The 23244-nt window shown below is 40.1% G+C and overlaps 2 protein-coding genes across 3 annotated transcripts; one reads left to right on the plus strand and one right to left on the minus strand.

The window, feature by feature from the left end:
• Positions 1-421: 421 nt before the first annotated feature.
• LOC121952298 (uncharacterized) lies at positions 422-3048 on the plus strand. The gene is made up of 2 exons (XM_042498879.2): positions 422-563; positions 1527-3048. The coding sequence occupies exons 1-2, from the start codon at positions 515-517 to the stop codon at positions 1943-1945; spliced, it is 468 nt and encodes a 155-aa protein (XP_042354813.1). The 5' UTR covers positions 422-514; the 3' UTR covers positions 1946-3048.
• Positions 3049-6999: 3951 nt separating this feature from the next.
• On the minus strand, positions 7000-20952 carry ldlrad2 (low density lipoprotein receptor class A domain containing 2). Of its 2 annotated transcripts, none has more exons than XM_088083257.1 (5): positions 20699-20952; positions 14242-14727; positions 12820-12969; positions 12444-12581; positions 7000-10815 (listed from the first exon to the last, which is right to left on the minus strand). In XM_088083257.1, exons 1-5 carry the CDS (start codon positions 20793-20795, stop codon positions 10511-10513), a joined length of 1176 nt encoding a protein of 391 aa, XP_087939383.1. In that variant the 5' UTR covers positions 20796-20952; the 3' UTR covers positions 7000-10510. The 2 variants fall into 2 exon arrangements, with proteins under 2 accessions (XP_087939383.1, XP_042350712.1); XM_042494778.2 differs by having other exon boundaries at positions 12444-12584.
• Positions 20953-23244: the final 2292 nt, after the last annotated feature.

Raw genomic sequence — 23244 nt, forward strand, 5'->3', positions numbered from 1 at the left:
AAATTATGGTGATGTGATATATGTGTTGCCCAGGTGGTGAATATATATATATATATGTGTGTGTGTGTGTGTGTGTGTGTGTGTGTGTGTGTGTGTGTGTGTGTGTGTATGTGTGTGTATATATGTATGTGTATGTATATATATATATATATATATATATATATATATATATATATATATATATATATATATATATATTTCTTTTTTTTGAAAAAGGTTATTGTAACATTTTCAAATTAAACTCAAAGTACAGCTGTCACTCTAAACTCACTTTTTAACACTACAGATGATCTAGTGGAATATTAGTAAGAATACTACTGCGAGTGTTGACTGTGTAATGAGCCTCCACCCAAACTGGGTCAAAGTTACTGGCTCCCAGCCCTGTGTGTTTTCCAGAGACTCTCCTCTGTGCTTCCTGAATATTCAGCAGCTGTTAGCGTGTGGGTGGAGAGAGTGGAGATATAAATGTCCACAGGAGCCAGTTAAGGTGTGTTTCTGCCATGAACTGGAACTCATGACAAGAGTCAACCTGAGATCAGAACAAAGAAACAAACCACATCACAGTAAGTTATTATATTTTCTTTTAAAATATCCGTAGTCAAAGTGTACATGCTGTGTGACAGATGGGACATTAGACTGTTACATTAATGTATTTTCTATGAGACAGCTGATGCATACAGTCTGCTTTGTGTTGAAGTGCCCTTTTTTCTAAGCTGTAGGTTCACCCCTTGAAACCGAATTGACTTGATTTCATGCAAGAATTTTGGAAGAAAGCCACGAGCAACTTAAAATGACAAAAAATTAGCAAGATGATAGTAAAAACTTACAAACAAACAAAAAAATAACCCCCAAAATCTGAAAGGTGCAGAAAAAAAAGACGGTGGGAATATTTTTTTTCTGTAATGATTTTCTGTAATGTAATGATTCTGTAATGTTTTTCTGGACCTTTTTTCCCTAGTGTTTGATCATTTTCTAATTTTGAAACCTATTTTCAGGTCATTTTCTTTGCCACTTTTTAAATACAGCTAAATAGATAAATACATAAACACACAAATAAATAATCTTTTCTGAAATATAATTTTAAATATAGTGTCCTGGACATGTTCCCTAGTTTTTTGGGGTTTTGTGATAACTTATAATCCCCCTCTAGCTAATTTTGAAGGTAATTTTCTTATCATCTGTTAAACCTTTCTTTCAAAGTTACTCAGTCTGTTTTTCCCCATGTTTTCAAAAGAATCAACCCAATTTTCTCAGGTGTCGGGGATTTAAATGCTTGTGAAAGGCATCTGAACGCAGCACAGAAAAAAAAAACTTAAGTTAATTAAAGTTAGTTAAATTGAAATGTGTATTTTTTCTATTGTGTATATGCATTAAAGGTCAGTTTCTAGTGCTGCAAATACTAAAGTTGATATGTAATCTCATCTATTTTTTTTTTTTTTTTGACCATCAGTTAAACCAAAGATTTTGCACTTCCAACCACACAAATCACACATCTTAAAACAGCTGCAACCTTCTGTTTCTAATAGGTCTCCATCCAGCCTATTTTTGCGTCCCAGCTGCAGCAGAGCCAGTGGAAATGGAGAGCATGCAGGAGTTGATCCCCTTTGCCAAAGAGATGCTGAGCCAGAAGCCCAACCGGGGTCTGCTGAAGGTCTACCTGCTGGGTTCAGTGTTTGCAGTGCTGGGGACAGTCATCGGCCTGGTGGAGACCGTGTGCCACCCATTCTCTTCCGGGGAGTCACTTGATGCAGAAATGGTCCTCCTAATAGCCCGGGAGCAGAGGACTGTGGAGGCCGAGACACAGCACAGTGTACAGGGACAGGTGGAGGAGGAAGAGGAGGAGGTGCTGGCTCATGAAAATGGGGCTGCAACTATGAACATGAATCTCAACAAGACCCACAGACTCAGCCAAAGGAGTATTACCAACCGGCTGCACGCTTCCTAAAGCTGAAGGGGTTATAGTGACTCAAGATATTTATCACAGAACTGCTCCTGCCACTAAGCTGAGCAATGTGTCTGACGCCTTACAGACAAGTGTCTGAGCTGTCTGTCATTCTGTGCTGCTTTTTAACGATGCCTTCAGATGCAGTGAGAAATGTTTCTCAGTGTTTTATGCATTGAGCACACATGAAAAACCCCTGAAGGCCTCAGCTGCAGCCCACATGGAAGAGCTGGGGCTCTCTGACAGGCCCCGCTACTGTCAACAGATCATGGAAATCTTGTCAATAACACGGTGCATGTGAAGTGTGCATTAACCCAGTTAGAGCAGTGGTTTTGTGGTTCCTTAGGGATCCTCCCACTGGATCCACTGGGTTCCCGGCAAATGTAGGAATCATTAAATGTCCCAATAATGTAGTTTACTTGAAAAACAGTCCTGTTGAATAATAAATAAATGCAAGTTATAGACAGTTGTGTGCAGCTGTAGACAACATTTAACCCTTTGAAACCTGGATCGACATCACTTTTTGTGCTGCGTTTAGATGTTTTTCACAAATATTTAAACCTCTGAACCCTGAGCAAATTTGCATTATTTGGAAAACATGGGGAGAAAGGCAAACAGCCAGCACACTGAAAAAAAATTAAGATGATTTAGAAAAATATTTGATCAAAGCTAGGGAAAAATATTCAGAAATATTAATAATTTTTAGCACTTTTTTCTCCCAGTCTTTCCTTGTTTTCTTTTAATTTTTTTAAAATTAAAATTACTTATTCCACACTGTTAAACTACTCTGTTACAAAAAAAGCATTGCATTGAGAGGGAGAGGAACCACAGAACCACTCTTAAAAAGCACCCTTTACTGTATGTCTGCTTTTGAGGCTGAAGTTTGGAGTTTATGAGGAGTACCTGAGGGCAGCATGGTGCTCAGTCTGCAGGCTGCAGTAAACTGCTGTGTAGCGCCACCTGCTGTCTGCTGGATGTATTTGATCTGCCAATCCATCCACCTACTGTGTTCAGTAGGAGGAACCTTTGTTGTAAATATTTCACTATGTGCAAATACTGTAAATATATGGAGTTTTTCATATCAATAAAAATAATGTTATTTCTAATGTCTTATGTCTCTCTGGTTTGGCTCTAAACGTTTGCTTCACATCTGATCCGCCAAAAATGTGTGTGCGTGTATGTGTGTGTATGTGTGTGTTGGAACAGCTGACATGCATTGACACTTATTAACACTTATTGAAAGTGATAAGATCATTGCACTTCTGCACTTCTTCAGCAATGATTGTGACACTGAAACTGGATATTTTAAGCCCAAACACAATCTTTTTCTGGCCACAGCCAATGGGTATCGTAAACATAACCATGTCTTAACCACAGCATTGTTGAGACATTTAGAAAGAAAACATTTCTATATATCTGCTTTATAATAGCATGCAAATGTAATGTATCCTCAGTTTGCAGAAATATACAATGCAGACATGGCGATTGTGTTGTGTATTTCCCCGGGGCCCTTTTAAAGGCTGATTGCAGGTTGAGTCGGGTCACTGGATGCTTCAGCTGACTCACCAACAGATCCGGCAGCATGGTTCACTGAGATAGCCCAACTACAATGAGACAATGCTGCCTTACACGGCATTCACACACGCATGCACATGCACACACACACACACACACACACACACACACACACACACACCACACACACACACGGGAGGCCAATAACCCTGAGTCAACATGATACTCTTTTGCCTAAGAAAAGTTTGAGTGATGAGCCTGTGTGAGTCCTGAAATAGATGACCCTTAAATCTCCCCGCCCACTCCTCCTCATACTGTTCAAAACTTCAAAGCAGTGATTTATATGTTGAATAATTTTAACCCTTGACCTCTAGCTAATCAACATAGACCCAGAAAAGATGATAACATTTCCAGATTTCTGTTACTGCACACACAGTTTGATATTGACTCAAGGTCCCTTTAATCACTTAATTTTATATTTTCTCTTAAACTGGGTATACACTGTAAAATTTTAGAAATGTTTACATACAGTGCAGGTATATTGTCTGCAATGTAAAGCTAAAGCTCATGATTAATGTGCTCACACTGTGCTGTCCAATTGTCAAGCCACGACCTGAGCTCACACTTTATGTGTAAAAACAAAATGTCAGGCCCCTGCTGACTGTCCTGGCTATTGACAATTGTCAATAAAGATTAGTTTGAAAGTAGTAAAGTAAAGTATGAAAGTAATAGTTTGTTTAGTTCCACTTCCCACAGGTGCAGTGACAAAAAAAGGCACTGTGCGACAGCCTGCATCAACCGACCAATATTTCTGACATGTCAGAAATTCATCCAACCGTCTGATGGCCGTTTCGGGTGCAGATGATCGCTCTTCACTCCTCTCTGTGTACCACATGGCAAACGATATACGATACACTTAAATTAACAACTGAAATAAGTCGTGTAGCTCAAAAACAGGCTAAAATCGTATGATATATGCTTGGCTTTACTCTGGAAGCTTAAGGGACCGGTCATGTAAATAAACTCTAAAGTATGTGCTTAATACTTTAACCATCAAGGTAAAGGCAGACTGGGGAGCACTTGGGGCTTCATTTGATCCTTTAAAGACCAGTTGAGATTGTTTTGCCTGGTAAGATGTTACAGTTTTTTTTCAGCTGGACCACAGAGCAGACAGAGTCATGGAAACAACAGGTAAGTTGCAACAATAAGGTATTTATAAAACAAAATAAAAAATTGGTCTTAGTTTCTGGAGGGGGGCAGGGGCTTGGCTGGGTTCTGGAGAAGTCCTGAGCCCTCAGAGCTGGGGTTTTCTGTGTTGCAGGGTTTCCCCTGTGAGGCGACAGACTGCGCACAGGTGAGTAGGAATGAGGCTGAAAAATTTTTTGCAGGAGGAGGGAGAAATCCAGGTAAGTGCTTCTGGGGTTTCTGGTGGTTTTTGTAGGTTTTTGTAGGTTTCCAGGAAGATGCAGGATTGCAGAGCCAGGGAAAGGAGGAGCTGGACGAAGCCGAGGGCAAACAGGTCAGGCTGAACACGTTAAACATCGGTTAGCATTAAACCAACACAGCAGGAGCATAAGAACAAAAGGAGAAGCTGACAGTGTAGCACTGAGAAAGTAACAGACAATATGAAGAAGAGAGGAGCAATGAGCCGCTCCTTTTATCCTGCAGCAGTGCAGGTGGCTCAATTGCATCATCATCAGCAGGTGAGTGAGTGAACTGTGGGTGTGTGGGTAATCAGCCAACTCCATGACTCCGCCCAGCACACACACCCAACCCCCCTTTGTTTCTTTGTGAGGATTGTCATTGACATAATGCATTCTCTAGCCCCTTACCCTGACCTTAACCATCACAACTTAATGACTAGCCCCAACTTAAACCTAATTGCAACCTGAACCCCAAAACCAAGCGTTAACCCTCAAACAGTCCTTTGTAGAAGTGAGAACCGGTCAAACATCCTCACTTTCCAATATATATATATATATATATATATATATATATATATATATATATATATATATATAATAATAATAATAATAAATGAGTTTTATGAGTTTAGGAAACTGAAATATACACATATATATGAAATAAACTAACTAAAAGTAAATAACTAAAGAGGTAAACTAAAGGACAGTTGGCACTCCTTGTCACCCTCCGATACTTGACACACAATCAATCAACAGATCTATTGAAAACGTGTGCGCAATGCACCTGGCACACAATAATGGCAGAGGGGATGCACAGCCAGGACACTGTGGTGTGTTTGGCATAAAAATATAAGACCTAAACAAATGAGCTCAGCAAGACAATGCTGAAATATTTCAAAAGTAAGCATTTAGAATACATAGCATAGTTTGATAGTCTTATGGAACTCGTTGCAAATGACATTATAGGGCATGTAATTAGTAATCTGTAGTGAAGTACATTTTAAAAGTGACCCTCCTAACAGTGGTAATAAGTTTGTCACATAGACCACTGAGCCTGCAGGTGGTTAACTTTCTGTTAAACTCTATGTGGCAAATGTAAACGTGGTCAAACACCTTCTCTGCAGAGCTGAGGTGCTTTCACTGTCTGCTGAAAAAGGTCAGAAATGATTTTCTGACAGTGATGCCTCTGCAGGTAGATTGCCTTGTGCTGACACATTTGTCAAAATTTCCAACCCTCCTTCTGCACAACTTATCGGTTTAACTAGGGGTCAAAAGGTCAATTACAGAACGTCAAATGAAAGTGACTAAAAGGGTTGGGTAAAGATTTTTCTCTATCCTTTATAGAAACAGGGATTTGACTTGAAAGGTTGCCAGTGGATACCAGAGGCGACACACACAGTGTGAAGCTGCTGACTCTTTGCCAAGCCCCCCCCACTGTCAACCAACGGCCTCTGAGTCACACAAAGGACAACAGGCTGCACGGTGGACGGAGGACGGGATCACATCCTGGTTGCAACTGTGAGTTTTTAACCAGTTTAAAATCTACTGAAATGCAAGTGGGACAAAGTATTGAGTAGAGGATTGTGTACCCCTTTGAAACGTGTGCACATTGGATTTCTTTCAAAAACACACAGAAGGAAGCCACAAGCAACTTAGCAAGACATGGCCCTAAAAATAGCTAGAAATTAGTAAAAAAAAAAAAATTACCTGAAAATAAGCCAAAAAAAACCCCACCCCAACAAACCCCACAAGAAAATAACATGTAAATATAATTATATACACACACACGCGTGCACATATATATTTATATATTTTCCCTAGTTTTTGATAATTTCTTGTAATTAAAAAAAATAACTAATGCTCAGGTCATTTTCTTCATCACCTTTTAGTAATTTCTTGCAATTTGTTAGACATTTCTTACCAAGTTGGTCATTTCCTTTTTCCCCACGTTTTTGAAAGAAATGCAACACATTTGCTCAGGATATGTCAGGATAAACTGTGATACTGTCATTGTGATTTTATTTTATTTTATCATTATTTAAAATGGGGAAATTCTTGCCCATTAAAAAATAGCAGTACATTTCTGTTTTGCAGCATTTATTAAAACATTACAAAATGTACACAACAAAGACTGACACTGTGACAGCTGCACTGTTAATCGATCTGTGAGCACTGACTCCTCCAAAAAAAAAACAAAAAACAAAACAAAACGTGAAAACAGACTAGCCTCCAACTTTTTAGAGTAGAAAACATAAAACAAGCAAATCCTCATTATTTACATCATGCTGCAATATGGTGAAAATTTGAAACTTTCAGTTACGACGTAATATAAGAAGCTGGAAGTTCCGTAAAATGCGGTCAGGAGCGTTTGTTGATGGGTTCAACAAACCTCAGACTTTCTGTCCGCTTCCTGTATAAAGCCAAACAATGATGTTTGTAAGCTTACAGTAAGACATGTGAAAAGTCATGTCAGCAACAACATCCAGCTGGAGCGCTGACCTTCTCCACAGAGGGATGCACATGCACGTCTGAGTGTGTGTGAGTTGAGTGGATGTATACTGTACTTGGTGTGTGTGTGTGTTGTCTGATGAGTGGACACATGCACATGTATTCCCGTACAGTCTCAGCAGACAGCAAGACAGATTAAGAAGTCTGCATGCTTCGATGTGCCGCAGCCCGGCAACGTGGAGGTCAGAAACACATTATTTGTTTAAGCATATGGCCTTATGCAAAATCCCTAAAAAGACAGCACAGGGGGCTCTGTGTAATGTACTCACACAACACACAGTGTGGCGCAGGGAGGAAAGGTTATGGAGCTACTCCATCTAGAGGATGCCACAAAGAAAGTTTGCCTGGTGGACACATGAACACAGGTTGCCCCTCACATGGAGCATCAATCTGGGTAAAAGCAGAGGACAGGGGGCTCGACTCTATACTCTTCACTGTATATGAAGCCTGGGAGAGAACACAGAAAGACCCACCAACTTTTCCATTTATACTTCATGGTAAAAGATGTACATCTTTTCTTGCTTTGATTACTTCCATCCGCATTTCTATTTCTGGTTTTGCATAGAGGTTCATGATTCCTCTCATAGACTGTATATAAAGATGGACGAGACACCAACACTTACCCCCGCCGTGCTTTAGTGAGGTTAAAATATCGGATATACAGGTGTTTCCATCTTGCGATTCCTGCCAAAACACCTATCCAACCAATCACGAGCACCCCAATTGAATGCGAGTTCACGGATTGGCTCACACAGCTGTCAATCATAGAAAATCCCCTTTTTATATAATTTAAAAACTCATTAAAACCGAAGTTATCATAAAAACAAACACTTGAGCAAACATCAGGGTGATGAGAACTACCTTCAGTGACAGAAACCATCTTTGGGAAACATTTATTTGGCGTGTACTTTGAGTTTTTAGTTTGGCCTATGTCTATGTATGCTTAATGACCTATACTGCAGACAGACACCAGGGGGGCGATCCAGACAGAAAAGTTACACTTTGAGGGAACTGTTATGTTCTCCATCTTTATGTACACTCTGTGATTGCCTAAAAGTACACAGACATCCCCCTCCACATGTGTACTTTTTGTCTCGGTCTGCGTTTCCACAATACTACTTTTTATTTTTTATCATTTTTTGTTTTCAAAGAATGTGTCCATCACAACCGCTAACCGATGGACTTAAACTTACAATGCTTGATCAGTTTAATTTGGTTCATGAGGAAGAATCTCTGTTGTAATTTGCTGTATGTTTATTCTGTCCACACAATAGCATTTTGATAGTTCACCTTACAAAATGTCGAGCGCTATATTGTGGATGACTTTATGTTCTATTGCTCAAACTCCATATTGGCTTCTATGTGGAACAACAATGGACTGCTGGGAGGAGAGTGGAAAGTTTGAAGGAATTTCTCCAGGGGAGAACAGCTGTTATCACCAGGTGGGTGGCTGCAGCTGTGGGGCTGTTTCCTCAGCATGTGTCCGCGGCAAACTTTTGCTCAGAGCTGTGGACTGGAAGTGTCGTTTCACTGCATGGCTAAATAGTAACCTCTAAGGCAGAAAAGCACATTTATGTATAGACATGAGCAAAAAGTGTTCACCCCAACAAATTAAAACTTTTATTTGTCTTCTCTAAAAGTTGGCCAAGTATGCTGCACATCTGAAACTTCATAAGCCGTCTCTTAAGCCTTTGAACCTTGGACCAACATCACCTCTCTTGTGCTGCATTCAGACACCTTTCACACATATTTAAACCTTTGAATCCAGAGCAAATTGATTTGATTTCTCTCAATAGCATGAGGACAAACACAATGAGCGACTTGGCAACAAATGTCAAATTGCTGGAATTAGTGGATTTATAAAATTATTTAAAAAAAAAAAAGCTGGGGAAAAATGCCCGGAGAGTTCTACCTATAATGATAATAATTATATATTTAAAATAATTTTTATGAAATCATAGGTTTTAAGCAGAGCATTTCCCTGTCTTTGTTATCTCATTTTTACTTTCCCATTTTTATTTATTTTTTTGTTGTTTTTGGTGCTAATTTTCAGGCAATTTTCTTGTGCTTTATTATCATTATTATGTATTCATTTATTTTTAATTTCTTGCTAAATTCTGGGTCAATTCTTGAGCAAATTGGTTTGGTTTCTCTTGAAAACATGGAGATAAAGACAACAGCCACTTAACAAGAAATGTTCCACAAATTGCAAGAAATTAGTGGACTTAGGAAAGATTTTTTTAAAAAGCTGGGGAAAATGTCCAAAAAACTGTATTTATAATTATCATGGTTATATATTTAAAATTATTTTAACAGAATTAATAGTTCTAAGCAGGTTTTTCAGAGCATTTCTTTGTTTTATTAATTTAACTTTTACTTTCCCTTTTTACATTTGCTTTGTTTGTTTGTTTGTGGTGCTAATTTTGAGGTAATTTTCTTGTGCCTTATTATTATTATTTCCATTATTATATTTGATTTTTTAAAACTAATTTCTTGTTAATCTCTGGGCTATTTCTTTTTTTGTTTATTTGTTTGTTTGTTTTTGTTGCTCTTCTGGTGCCAATTTTCAGGTAATTTTCTTGTGATTTAATAATAATAATAATAATAATAATAATCATCATCATCATCATCATCATCGTTTCTTTTTCTGGGTGATTTCTTCTTAGGTTGATCACTGCCCTCTCCCTATCAAGGCCATTTGCTCAGGTTTCAAAGGGTTAAAAAGAATGTGCTGCTATCACAAACACATACAAGGCAACTTGAAAACAAGTGAAATGTGCTGTGAACTAAAATGTGTAAATATTCTAAGAACTCTTAATCGTATTTTCAGATACAGTCATCCTTTGTACACAGCCCACAGTCACAGTGTACCCTGCTTTACCTTCTCATAGAAACGCAGCGGTCTCATCACCCGCAGCGTCATTAAAGCACACGGACCACAGATCAGCTCTGCTCCTCTCAGCTCTACATACCTGACCACATCAGTCCAACCTTCACTGTAAAGATTCTTGGTCATGCTGCCCCGCCTTTCGCAGTAACTGTTCATGTCCTCCACTGATCACAGCACACTGTCCCCACGTCTCCGTGTGCCAAAACTGCTCAACCTGGACAGTCTTCTGCTCTAGACAGCTGCTGTGGTGACGTTTTCATCAGCACTGTTGGTGGTGGCCGCCGTGGCTGCTGGGGTCCCGTTGACTGGTGTGTGCGGGGTGACTTTTGCCAGTCGGCGATCCTTGCCGTGGGTGCAGCTTCTGGCGCAGAGCTGGCAGGAGGCGCAGGCAGAGTTGCAGCAGGGTACGAAGCGACAGATGCTGACGCGCCACAGGAACCAGCCGGGTGACCAGCAGCACCAGCAGAGCACCACGCTGCCTGCCAGCACTCCCAGGATGATGTAGAGAACCAACAGGGACAGAGAGGCAGGGGAGTCTGGGAATAAGAGGGGGGCAAAAATAACATTTCCTTATTCACATGGCAGCCATATTTAATTGAAGTTATAATGCAGGTGGGAAACTCCAATATGACTTTTGTTTTTGACCGTTTTTAGCGTTTGAGTTCTGCTCTAAAATAATTGACGTAGCCACCGTGATGTCATCCATTGTTTTGTAGGCTCCCATTTTGAAGCCTTGAGTTCAGCATTTTGGTCTTCAAATGGAGATGTCTAAATAAAGTAATTCATTTTTCACCCACTAAAAGTGTTTGTTTTTGCCGCTGACACTGAAGTATGACTTTAACATTGAAATGTCAAGTTTATTCTCGACATTTTCACTTAATTGTCAAAAACTCAACTTTATTCTCAAAATTAAAAAAGAGATTTTTTCAAAGAAAAAAACCCTGTTATCCTCTGATTTAATCTTTTCCTACGCTTGTACTAATAATGACTGTTGACATGACATTTGGACTTCATTCTTCGCATACAGAGTTTGTCCTAGACACTTGTTAGACACACATTATTCTTAACATTTTAACTTTATTCTCAGCATTTCAACTTTATTCTTGACATTTCCACTAGCTATATACAGGGCATTTTGGCTTTATTCTCAACATTTTAACTTTACTCTTTACCCATTATTTCCACTTTATTTTTTTAGCATTTGACTTTATGACATTTCAATTTTACATTGGACATTTTGATTTTTTAACATTTTCACATCTGACTTTATTTATGATATTACTTTATTCTCAACATACATTCTGACTACATTTTCAACATTTTGACATCATTTTGGACATTTCGACTTTATTCTCAACATTTCAAATTTATTCAGCTAAATTTTCAATATTTTGATGCAACGGTTTCTACCTTGAAGTTAAATAAACAGTTGTGATTGGGTCTATACCATAGACTGTATAAATGATATGGGTTTATTACAACTAGCTGAAAGAAGGCATATCCCCACGTGCTGTGAAGGAGTTGGACATACTTTCTTCAATAAATGGATTGTCCCCCAAAGGCTTTTATACTGTGACAAGGACAGTAGTCCAAATAAAGCTGTAACTGTAGTTCCACTTAACTGTGCATGGAAGCATATAGTGAGTCAGTTCATCCAGCCTGTAGTCCTCACTGTGGACGGACCAGGGTCCATTGAAATGGATCTCAGCTAATAAACAGCTGGCAATTTGCACAGCAGGAGAATGTGAATCCCCTTTTCCCGCTCTCAGCTGAACAGTCCCAACAGAAGAATAGCTGTTTTCTTAGGCCAGACTTGGCTGAGCCTTAAAAGCAATCAGAAGCTGACAGGCTGGCCCAGACAGTCTGTGTTTGCACCTCTGACGCTGGAATAGAGACAGATCACTCAAAAGGCTGCTCTCTGCCGTGAGAATCCATCTCCATTTATTGGTTTACGAGGCTTTAGGTGAAATTAACAACTCAATGGTTACCTCCATTACTTTTATGCCCGCTCATCAGGACACTTTGCATCCAAATGGGCACTTTGTTAATTTGTTTACCAGCCAGCTGACTGCGGAACACAAGCATAGTGCACTACGCACTGATTGATTCTTGTCAGTGGAGAGTGTTTCTGCTAGTTGAGTTGATATATATTATGGTCACTCACCTGTTGCTGACTCATGACTGGGAGTGCTTTCCGGCATGCCACAGTTAATGTGTGCAGGAATCGGCACAGTGGGTGGATTCACAAAAGGTGGTGGCGGGGTTGCGATTGGTGGTGGAGGTTCAGGAGGTAAAAGCTGACCTGCTGGTGGAAGGCAGATTTGGGTCAACTTTTAAATGCTTGTAAAAGCACTTTTTGTTGAACTGTAAAGACACCCCTTTCAATTTGTTTCTGTGCTCTGAAATCCAAGAATCCTTTCAACTGCTGAGATTTTGAAACTTATGATTCAACTAGGAGATTTGGAGCATGCATTAACAAAATCGTGGACTGCATCCTTAGATATCAGCATCACTAACGTCAACCTCATAACTTGACTGACCTTTACAACCTGTAGTCAGGTTTTCCTCGAGGTCACTTCCATCCCCACAGTTGTCAATGCCTTTATCATCACACACCAGACTGAGAGGGATGCACTTCCCATTTCTGCAGGTGAAATAGGGCTCATTGCTGCACTCTGATTGGTTGAAACCTGAAAAAGAAGATAACAATTGAGGAATTAGGGATTTTAAAGGGACAGTTCACAACCAAATAAAAAATACACTGTTTTCCTCTTACCTGTAGGGCTATTTATAAATCTAAGTAGTTTTGGTGTGAGTCATCAAGTGTTGGAGATATTGGCCGTAGAGATGTCTGCCTTCTCTCCAATATATAGAACAATATAGCACTTGGTTGTGGGGCTCAAAGTGCCAAAAACATACATTTGAAAAACTCGGCAGCAATGTCTTTTTCCAGAACTCATGACACGGTTACTCAGGATAATCCACAGAGCTTGTTGTGATCAGTTTCATTTTGAAACTATTTTCTTTCTACCAAACTATACCTGCCAACCGTATCACTGCACAGAAGGAAGTGTGCATTTACTCACTGACGAGAGGCTCGTGCTTGTGACACTACAAAATGCAAAAAGTAAAGGTGTCCTATTCTGCTGAGCCGTAATGTTAGCTAGCTTAGTGATGCTAGGAGATCTAGCAGTAGATTTACACTATCTTCTGCACTGTGATATGGTTGCCAGGTGTTATTCACTAGAAAGAAAATGGTTCCTACATGAAACTGCATGATTGTTATACCATCATCATACATTGTATGCCAGCCCAGTCCAAAGTCGTTAAGTACTGCCACTTTGTCAGTGATTTTGTCATTAGATACCAATGCCAAAAGGCACCTTTTGTGGTGGTATGATACGTTGCTAGGCAGCATCAGTTTGTAACACAGCTGGAACCATTCTCTGTGTTGTGATACACCACCAGGTGGCCAGACAGCACATGGTGCGACAGTATGATACAGGGATGAGGGTTGTCAATTGATAACACAGCCGGGTGGAACCTGTTATGGCTGTATGATACGCCACTGGAAGATGTCAGGTTAAAACAGTGCTGGTAACAACTTATGTAAGCAGCTTGAGGGCCCATATAGAGCAGGCAGGAGGTGTGGTGGATGGGCCCAACAAACCCCAGACTTTCACTTTGAGCTTGATGTTCACTTCCTGTATGAATGTATAGACAAACTATGATTTTTTTTCTAAACCTAACCAATGTTCTTGTTGCCTAATCCTAACCAGATGCTTTTGCTGAAGTCCTGGCATTAGTTGCAGCATCCCGGAGCGACAAGATGACTATAGTCTAAGATACCTATAGTCTAATATGTAGACAATGAAGTCCTTTGACAAAGCAGTTATGTGATGAATTGGGATGAGAATGTGTTATGTATGCATATCTCAGCAAAGTGCCTGTGTCTTTCTTACCCAGCCTGAAGGAGGTGAAGTCCCCAACAAAGTCCACCCTGGGTTGAGTCCCCCGGGTCACCAGCCTCAGGGTCAGGTAGTTTCCTGTGGACAACACTGGCCGTGGCGGGCTCTTCCCACAAAGAGGGGGCCCGAGGGGAGGCGAGCTCCTGTCCCGTCCATCATAGAACTGAACGTATGAGCCGGCATGACACGGGTCCCCTGAGCTCTCACCAGAGGTGGGCTCCAGTCTGGGGTTGAGAGGGGCGGAGCCACGAGGCGACTCTGGAAAGAGAGGGGCCGGGCTCAGAGGGGCCACTCGTAGCAAACTGTAGACCAGGAAGAAGCGGAAGTGGAACTGGACCTTGTCTTTAGGGGAGCTGGCCTGCATAGTGAGGTGGCAGTCAGTCGCCATTGTCACAAAGTAGTACTTCTTGGATTCCTGGTGCGAGTTGACGATCATGCCGTCACCGCGGATCGTCTGACCACAGAAGTCCACCACATTCACTGAGGAGAAAAGAAAGAGACAGAATACTCAGAAACAATCACATACATGGAACATTTCTGTAATGAAATGAGCCAAGCTCAAAAAAGGACAACTGTGTATGTTTGTTATGTCATTTTTGGACGACATACAATACTAAGCCATTTTTGATGATTTTTGGAAGACATACTGTACTACGTAATTAAACAACATACTAAATTATGATGTTTTTTTTTATCATGAATCAAAAGCTAAACTAAATCAACCAGGATAACACGGAAGAACTCAGGAGGAGACAGCAGCAACGACCAACAAAAGGGAAGATCACAGACAAACTAACAAGTTACAAAGGTAGACACAGGTATAGATGGAACTAATCAGGAGAACGAGACATGGCCGGGGGAGGTGGACACAGGGAAAAGGAAGGAAACACAGGGATTGGCTGAAAAGGTGTAGCAGGGAACACAAGGGAGGAGCAAACAAAACTAAAACAAACAAGTGTGTGGGGAAAACAGGTAAAAGGGAAGGCCAAAAACCCTTGTAAGAAGCAGGTGAAACGCATCAGGGAAACACTGTGGTGGGAAAACTTCCAAAGACAGGAAGTAAAACCAGACATGGTACATGAGGAGTGACACTACAAAATAAAACCAAACCATCCATGACTTTGATGCCTAATTCCAACCATCACGAAAGTCCGTGCTATTGTGTGAACATGGGGACTGTGCTGCTTCATCCCACCACACATGCATTTGTTGACATCCCGGTAATGGGGTGCGTCATCCCACCACATTCTGTAGCGGCATCCCAGCATGTCATAGTTTGATGTGGAAAGAATACCTAAAACATTATAGGTTGACGTGGAAGGTCACCATCACTATGTAATGAGTTGGGAGTGAGAATGTGTTGTCTAAATACAGTGTCCGCTTAGACTGATATTTATTCTTTTTTAGGTAAGCCTTTTTTAAAGTGGCTAAAATATGTTTTGATATCAATCCCTGCCCACAGCAGTGCAATGAAAGTGTACTGACCACCATACACTGTATGTAGTACACTGACCACAGGCAAGTGTCTCATATGCCTTACTTCAAAAATCTCAAAATATCTCTTTAAATAGTGTTTGCTCTTCTCCTGATAATGCTGACCCTCAGCACATCCCTTCCATTTGTGTGCAAAAATGAGTTCCAGAGTTTATCAGAAGCTAGTGAGACTCAGTACTTTTAAATATAACATAGGCTGAGTGACAGAATTTCTGCAGGCATCTGAATGTGTGTTTAACAGGGCAGTGATGCTATGGAAGAGTTTGTTCTTAACACACTGCTAGATGTCCAAACTCACACACATCAGCATTAACCCTGTGCCATGTGATCAGCGTGGTGATGATTTAGAAGCAGCTCAGCGCTCATCCAGAGGCAGGACCAGGACAGATGGGTGGGCAGATCCAGCTCCAGCAGCCCCCACCCAGCCGCCCACCGCCCCCTGCCTATGGGCCACAGGCCAAATAATGAGAAAATTTACGACCACCCCCGGAGTTTATTAGCTCTGTTTCCCTGGGAGACAACCAGATCCTCCTGCACTGACCTCCAGGAATGTCCCGAAGCCCAGGAGCCCCTGTTGGTGGGAAACAGCTCATCCCCTCTGCACCGCACAAGTAAATACAAAGCCTCAGGGGACAGTGTCCAAAACATGGCAGACCGGAGGACACAGAGTCCCCAGTAAAGATTTTTGCAGGCTGAAAATTCTACTCTTTTTGACCGCTATCACTGTAAACGGAGTCGGTTTTAGAAAGTGTATGCAGAGGGTGGGTGAGGGTCATGGTCTGCGTGATACACTGTAGTGAGAAATGTGTCTGAGACATCATTGTGTGGTAAAGGGCAGCAGCATCACTGTCCATCCATGTGTTGTAGCACCGGTGACTCAACACAGGCCCCTATTAGATCACCTGACACCGAGACTGATTCAGTCCTTCTGTACGCCAAACAAAGTATATAAAGACAACTGTGAATCAACATCAATGCACTGCTCTAATGGGCCACACACTGTAAAAAAGAAAGTATTATATTCTAAATAAAGTTTTAGGTTTTGAAATGACAAGTTGTACCATTACGACATTACCCTAACTCGTCAATTTAAAATTTGAAGGCAGCCTGGAGAGAAAGTTTTTAAGTTATAGAAGTTATAACAAATGTTTTTCTGTTACAGTGCAGCAGGGGTGAGCCATATGGAAAAATATTTTGTATACTGATACAAATCATTACATTAGGTACATTATCAAAACTTTTGAATTTTTTTTTACAAAAACAGAAATATTTGCATTAGGCCTATGTACAGTGTTGCCAGATGTTCGATAATTATCACATTTGTCGATAATTTTGCCTTCTGTACGATGTACGATCAATAATTCCAAAATTGCCGTAACGTATGATAATTTGACCACTGTGACACTAATAATAAGCACTTACTTAAGTGTACACGTCTCATTTTAACTTATTTCCTGGCTCTTGCATCTGTGTTTATGCATCACTTCTCACATGATCTCCTTACAGCCAATGGCATTAGGTATAGGCCACGTTCGTTGAGCATGCACCGCTGTCGTTTGTTCTTGAAAACATGGCCACTGTCAGCATGCTGAAAAGAAAATCAGCTGTGGGCTGGGCCATGTAGACTGAGAAACAGCTTCTCGCTGAGCCAGTGGGTATGGGTAGATTTGTAGATGTGTCAAAAGTACTTGTTTACTAAAGTTATAAATTCTGTTGATTGTGACTGGCGTACGATAGCTTTTCTCAAAATACAATTATTTTGAGCCTCTGGTACGATGGTAACACTGCCTATGTACCAGCTCCTGATCGACCAGCTGATCCTATCCAATCAGGTATTCTGACCCTCTTACAAAAGGCTCTTCCTCCATCCACCTACCTCACTGCAAGCAGCCTGTGCAGCTCTGCAGGGGGCATATTCTCCACATCTCTTTGTTTACTTTGATTTAAAAGGCAGTTTTATTTTTTATTTTTTAAGTGAGGTTGTATGAGGTACTTATCCATAGTCAGTATACAATGAACAGCAGGTGTCAGCTGACACAACCCCAGTTTGGAGAAGCAGGATAGAGTCCGATACAGAGGCTAAATGTAGCCTCATTCCCACTACCCAATGAAAGCCCAGCTAACATCTGCTAACATCTGGCTTTTTAATGCAATGAGAATGCGTCCGATCTGCATTCACACCAAATAACTCTGCAGTAGACACTGGTTTTCATCTTCTCCAGCTTAGATCCACATTGATGGGAACACAATGCTGTAATTTCAGCTCAACTGGCGAGATGCAATGATGTGTCGACACGAATTATCGTCCGTCTCCTTCAAAACAGCACTACGTGATTCCAAGTTAGTCGCCACTGAGTTTGAAAGACAGACTTAATAAATAGGAGTTATATAAAGAGAATAAACCAACCAAAAACCAAGAAACCAACCAAAAGTTTTCAAAGACCTCTGCTGTCTACTGTTTATCTGATCTCCAGCCTGTCTGTGACGTCATATGGACACACCAACAAACCCCCCCCAAGTAAATTTTATTTTGATTAATCTGCATATTATTTTCTTGATTAATCCATAAATTGTTTCAATTTACAAATTGTCTCACAATCAAAGATCATGTTTTTAAATATCTTGTTTGTCAGTCCAAAACACAAAGATATTCAGTTTTATATGATACAAAATAGAGAAAATTTGAATATTTCCCTATGTGAGTGGCTGCATTTTTGTAATTTTTGCATGAAAGATGAATAAATTATTGAAAAAGCTGGCAAGTTTTTTTTGTCGATCTACAAATGAATTAGTCAACCAATCATTGAAGCCATAAGTAATGAGGTTTGAATTTGTCAGTCAGTCATTTTCTGTAACCTCATAAGGGTCTCAGGGGGGCTGAAGCCAATCCCAGCTGTCATCGGGCGGAAGGCGGGGTACACCCTGGACAGGTCACCAGACTATCAGACAGACAACCATACACGCTCACAGTCACACCTAAGGGCAATTTTAGAGTCACCAATCAACCTGAGCTGCATGTCTTTGGACTGTGGGAGGAAGCCGGAGACCCCGGAGAGAACCCAGGCAGACACGGGGAGAACATGCAAACTCCGCACAGAAGGGCCCCTGCCGAACCCCGTTCCAACTGGGATTTGAACCAGGGACCCTCTTGCTGTGACCACAAAGCCACCATGCCGCCCTAGGTTTGAATTTGCTTTAATTAAAAAAAATTAAAAACACACCTTAGAATTTTAAGGACCATACAAATGGTTTTCAGATCCTTTACTACAGATCACACAATAGCTACTCATTTTGCACACCAGCTGCTCCATGGGGTCCTCTAGTTTTTGTTAATTTCTTTATGACATGAAAATGTCTCTTTAAACTCTCCTGAGTCATGTGATCTCTCTTAGTGAACATTGAGCATGCATTCATTTGTGTTCAAATTCTAACACAGTGAAGACTTTTCTATCTGCATTTTAAGTGCATTGACGCAAAAAAAACACTTTGACTTGATTGCAAAAAAGCTGTGCATAATTAGGAAAAGCATGCATATGGTGTGAATGAAACATGGATATGACATGGGTTTTGAGGTACGTTACATCACATAAACAGTACAGTCAAAACTGTCTGCTATTAGTTTGTTTTACCTCCCTTTACTAACACAGTTACTTTAGTAGAAATGATCAAATATAGGATTATCTCAATATCCAAATGTCACAGTATTTACCCACTTGATTTTGAGATTTTAGCTACTACTACAGTTACCATTAAAATTAAACTACTGCTTCTCTGCAGAAATTGTGTAATGGAACCAAGTAACAATACTTTGTTACAGTACTTCTGTTAACTTTCACTTTTACAAAACAGAGAAGGAAGGCGGGGAGGAGGGGATGGATGGAGAAAAGGGTCCTTTAAGTTGTAAAAATAACCCCAAAAAACGTAGGCTATTTTTTTGTAAAGTGTTATAAACACTCAATTTTTAAGGTGGTAAATAAACTTCAAAAACCTCAAAATTCTGACTGCTGGCTGTTTTATGAACCCTTGGATCAACATCACTTTTTTGTGCTGTTTGGACGCCTTTCACAAGTATTTAAACCTCTGAAATCTGAGAAATTGATTTGATTCCTCTCAAAACACACGAAAAACATAACAAGAAATGTACCATAAACTGCAAAATCTTAGTAGAAGGTGACCAGGAAGTGATCTTAAAATTGGGGGTGGGGTATTAGATATTCTCAAATAGTGAGCATATGATGTCCAGAAAATGGTATTTATAATTCTTTACAATTCTGTTAAAGCAAAAAAGAAAGGACAAAACAATATTTTATTTCAGCACTTTCTTGAGGTCTTAAAAAAAACATTTTACTTATTTTTTGTGTGTTTGCATGAATAATTATTTTTGTAACTTTTCACTAATTTCTTGCCAATTTTTGGACCATTTCTTGTTAAATTGCTCATCAGCTACTTCTTTTTTTTGGAAAGAAATCAAGCTTATTTGCTCATGTCTCATAGGGTTAACAGCATTTACTTGTACTTTTGCTTCCAATACTTTATTACATTTAACATAATAAATAACTTTTGATACTTAAGTACAATAAATATCAGCTGCTTTAAGAATTTTACTTAAAGTCACCAAGAAAAGAATATTACTTAAGTAATATTCTTTTCTTGGTGACTTTTTTTTTTTTTCTTGGTGAAAATTACATTTTAAGTAATATTCTTTTCTTGGTGACTTTAACTTCCACCAAAGTCATTTTCTGGTGAGCTATCTGTACTTTTATTCCAGTACGGCTTTCAAGTACTTCATCCAACACCACCCAAGACAATGGCTTAAGCACTCATCTCCTCAGCGCGTTACGCACAGACTAAATGGAAATGTGTGCACGAGTGCGTCATTTTGAGGCAGATCCAAGTATCATCTATCAGTGAGAGGCAGGTGTGTCCAGTCGGTGTGTCCCGCTGGCTGTGGTCTTACCGGTCTCGATGGCCGAGCTGCGGAGAGGCAGGAGGCCGAGCAGAAGGAGCAGCCGGAGCAGTCGCTGCCAGCAGCTCTCCGCCTCCACCTCCATCATCCAGGCTGAGGCACGAGCGCGCGGAGGAGGAGAGCCTACACAGGAGAGACAGGAGTCATTATAACTTCATCAAGTCGTCACATGCGGTGAGAGAAGGAGAGAGAGAGGCCAGGACGAGTCTATCCAGTGATGCTCTCCATCATAAATACTCTCTGGCTTTTGCTCCAGTTGAACCTCCTTTCGGGCTCGTTCACGTGGCCTGTCATCTCCATGACAACACCCAACCAATCAGCTGTCAAGCCAGGGAGGGAAAAAAAGGCTCGCGTTTAACAGAAAAGTTTCTCCTCCTGATGTAAACTTCCACAACTTCTCCATGACCTGCTCCTTCTTCATCATCTGTTTGCTGTAATGCTGTGGTGGATGAAGAACCTGAAAGCCACACTTGCATAAAAGTACAAATATCTTTCCAGAAAATGACATGGTAAAAATAGTAACCCTTTGAGACCTGAAAAGACATAAGGTCACAAAACATTAGCAACTTGGTAAGCCATGTCCCACAAATTTTAAATTTGTGGGACATGGCTTACCATGGCAAAACAAGCTTTTAAATTTCAGGTAATTCTTTTGTAATTTGTAACTTCGGTCTGTGTTTTTGAAGGAAATTAAGTCCATTTGCTCTGCTTTCAAAGGGTTCAAGTCACCTTTTAGATTATTACTTGAGTAAAATTCTTAATGTATCTGATATTTACTGTACTTAAGTATCAAAAGTAATTTTATCATAATAAATGTCCTTAAGTATTGAAAGTAAAAGTACAAGTAAAAGCTAGCAATTAGAAAGCAAGTGGGCAGAATTTTGAGAATTATGACGTTTATTTCTTTATAACATGTACGCTACCTTAAAAATGGAGCATACATTACACTTGAAGAAAAAATATAGTATATAGAGTATACTCCCGCTTAAACTTGACAGTGATTTGAGTTCAGACTGGGACAAGCTGGCAAGTAGAACACATTAGGCTGTACGTCTTCCTCTGTGTCTTCACAACAACTGTCCCCACACACACAGACTAAAACGATTTTCGCTCATTCACAAATTCAGCGACAAGAGTCACTGCATGACTGCGTCTGCCTCTGAGAGGTCGGGAATCATAAAAGACGTTCGGAATAATTGAACAATAGATGAATGCAGTTTGTGCAGTCAGGCTGAAAACATCTAAACCAGCTTCCTAAACTTGAATCTATTAAGAGAAGAGCTTTTTATTAGATAGTCATTTATGGGTGTTTTGTTTTAGCTTTAAGGTCATGACACTGTTCTCTATTCACTATCTGAGGCTATGACCAATGTATAAACCTATAAACATGACTTGCAAATTAACAGTCATATTTCAAAATTCACAACTGAAGGCTTGGATCATAATTGGGAAATAAAAAAAAGGCATCCCTACTGGTAACACAGTGGTGGGTCATTAAAAACAATGCCACAGTTGGAAGATTAAAAGTCACTGGAAAAGCAGCAGTGACTCGCTAAAAATCAACTAGTTTTTGTTGTTTGTTAGACTTTAACAGCTTGGCTGACATCAGACCATCTACCTTCCCCTCCAGTAACAATGTCATTTCACAAACTACATCACTTTTTAGCTGTCAGATTATGAAAATTGCTACGTCGTATCCAGTCAGAGCCTCTGTTGCTTGATTGTCTAGTAACTTTCAGATAACCCTGGTCTGACCCTGCACTGGTGTGCATGAGGTATTTTTGTCGTTCCTTTTGTTTCTTGTAATGTGGGTAAATGAACACCTTAAGTCAAGTTCAGGTAAACCCTTTTTTAGTTAAGTTCTTGGCATTAACACCCCTGGGCAGAATTATCATTACAACAATATATTTTTTCGGTTGTGGAAACCTGAGACATTATAGTATTGTGCAGTAGAAATTATGAGCAAGGCTAAAATCAAACAAACTCCATCTTCTCAAATTAGCTTGTCTTTGGTTTAAGAATCTCAAACTTCTTGTCTAAATGAAACTCGTCTGCTCTTATAACACTGTGCTCTGCCTCACCACACTCTGATCTCTGCACAAACCAAAGCTTTGTTTACTCTGCCTCCCCCTGGTGGCTCAAAAGGAAGGGATGTGCCTGTCAAATAAACACAGGATGAGAACTTTTTCTGTATTATTATATATTATGAATTATTTTAAGTTTGGGACTGAATATTGGTAGCATACCATGTAAGTAAAAAAAATATTAAAAAGTAAAATGACCAAATAGAATTGTTTGTTTAAAACATTGTGATATATATATATATATATATATATATATATATATATATATACACACACACACTGTATACCACTAGTGATGCTGGTTATGGTCTGAGATGAAATGGTCTTGAATTTCTTGAGACAAGGGAGGGCAGTGAAACATGCTGCTGCATCCATTTCAGAGGTTATCAGCCTCATACATATGTTAGAAGGTGCCTGCTACACTTACTAGTGGGTTCAGAAGGCTGTTGTTGC

Source organism: Plectropomus leopardus, chromosome 2 (genome assembly GCF_026936395.1).
Source record: "Plectropomus leopardus strain MGB_pleo_1.0 chromosome 2, ASM2693639v1, whole genome shotgun sequence".
Lineage (NCBI taxonomy): Eukaryota > Metazoa > Chordata > Actinopteri > Perciformes > Serranidae > Plectropomus > Plectropomus leopardus.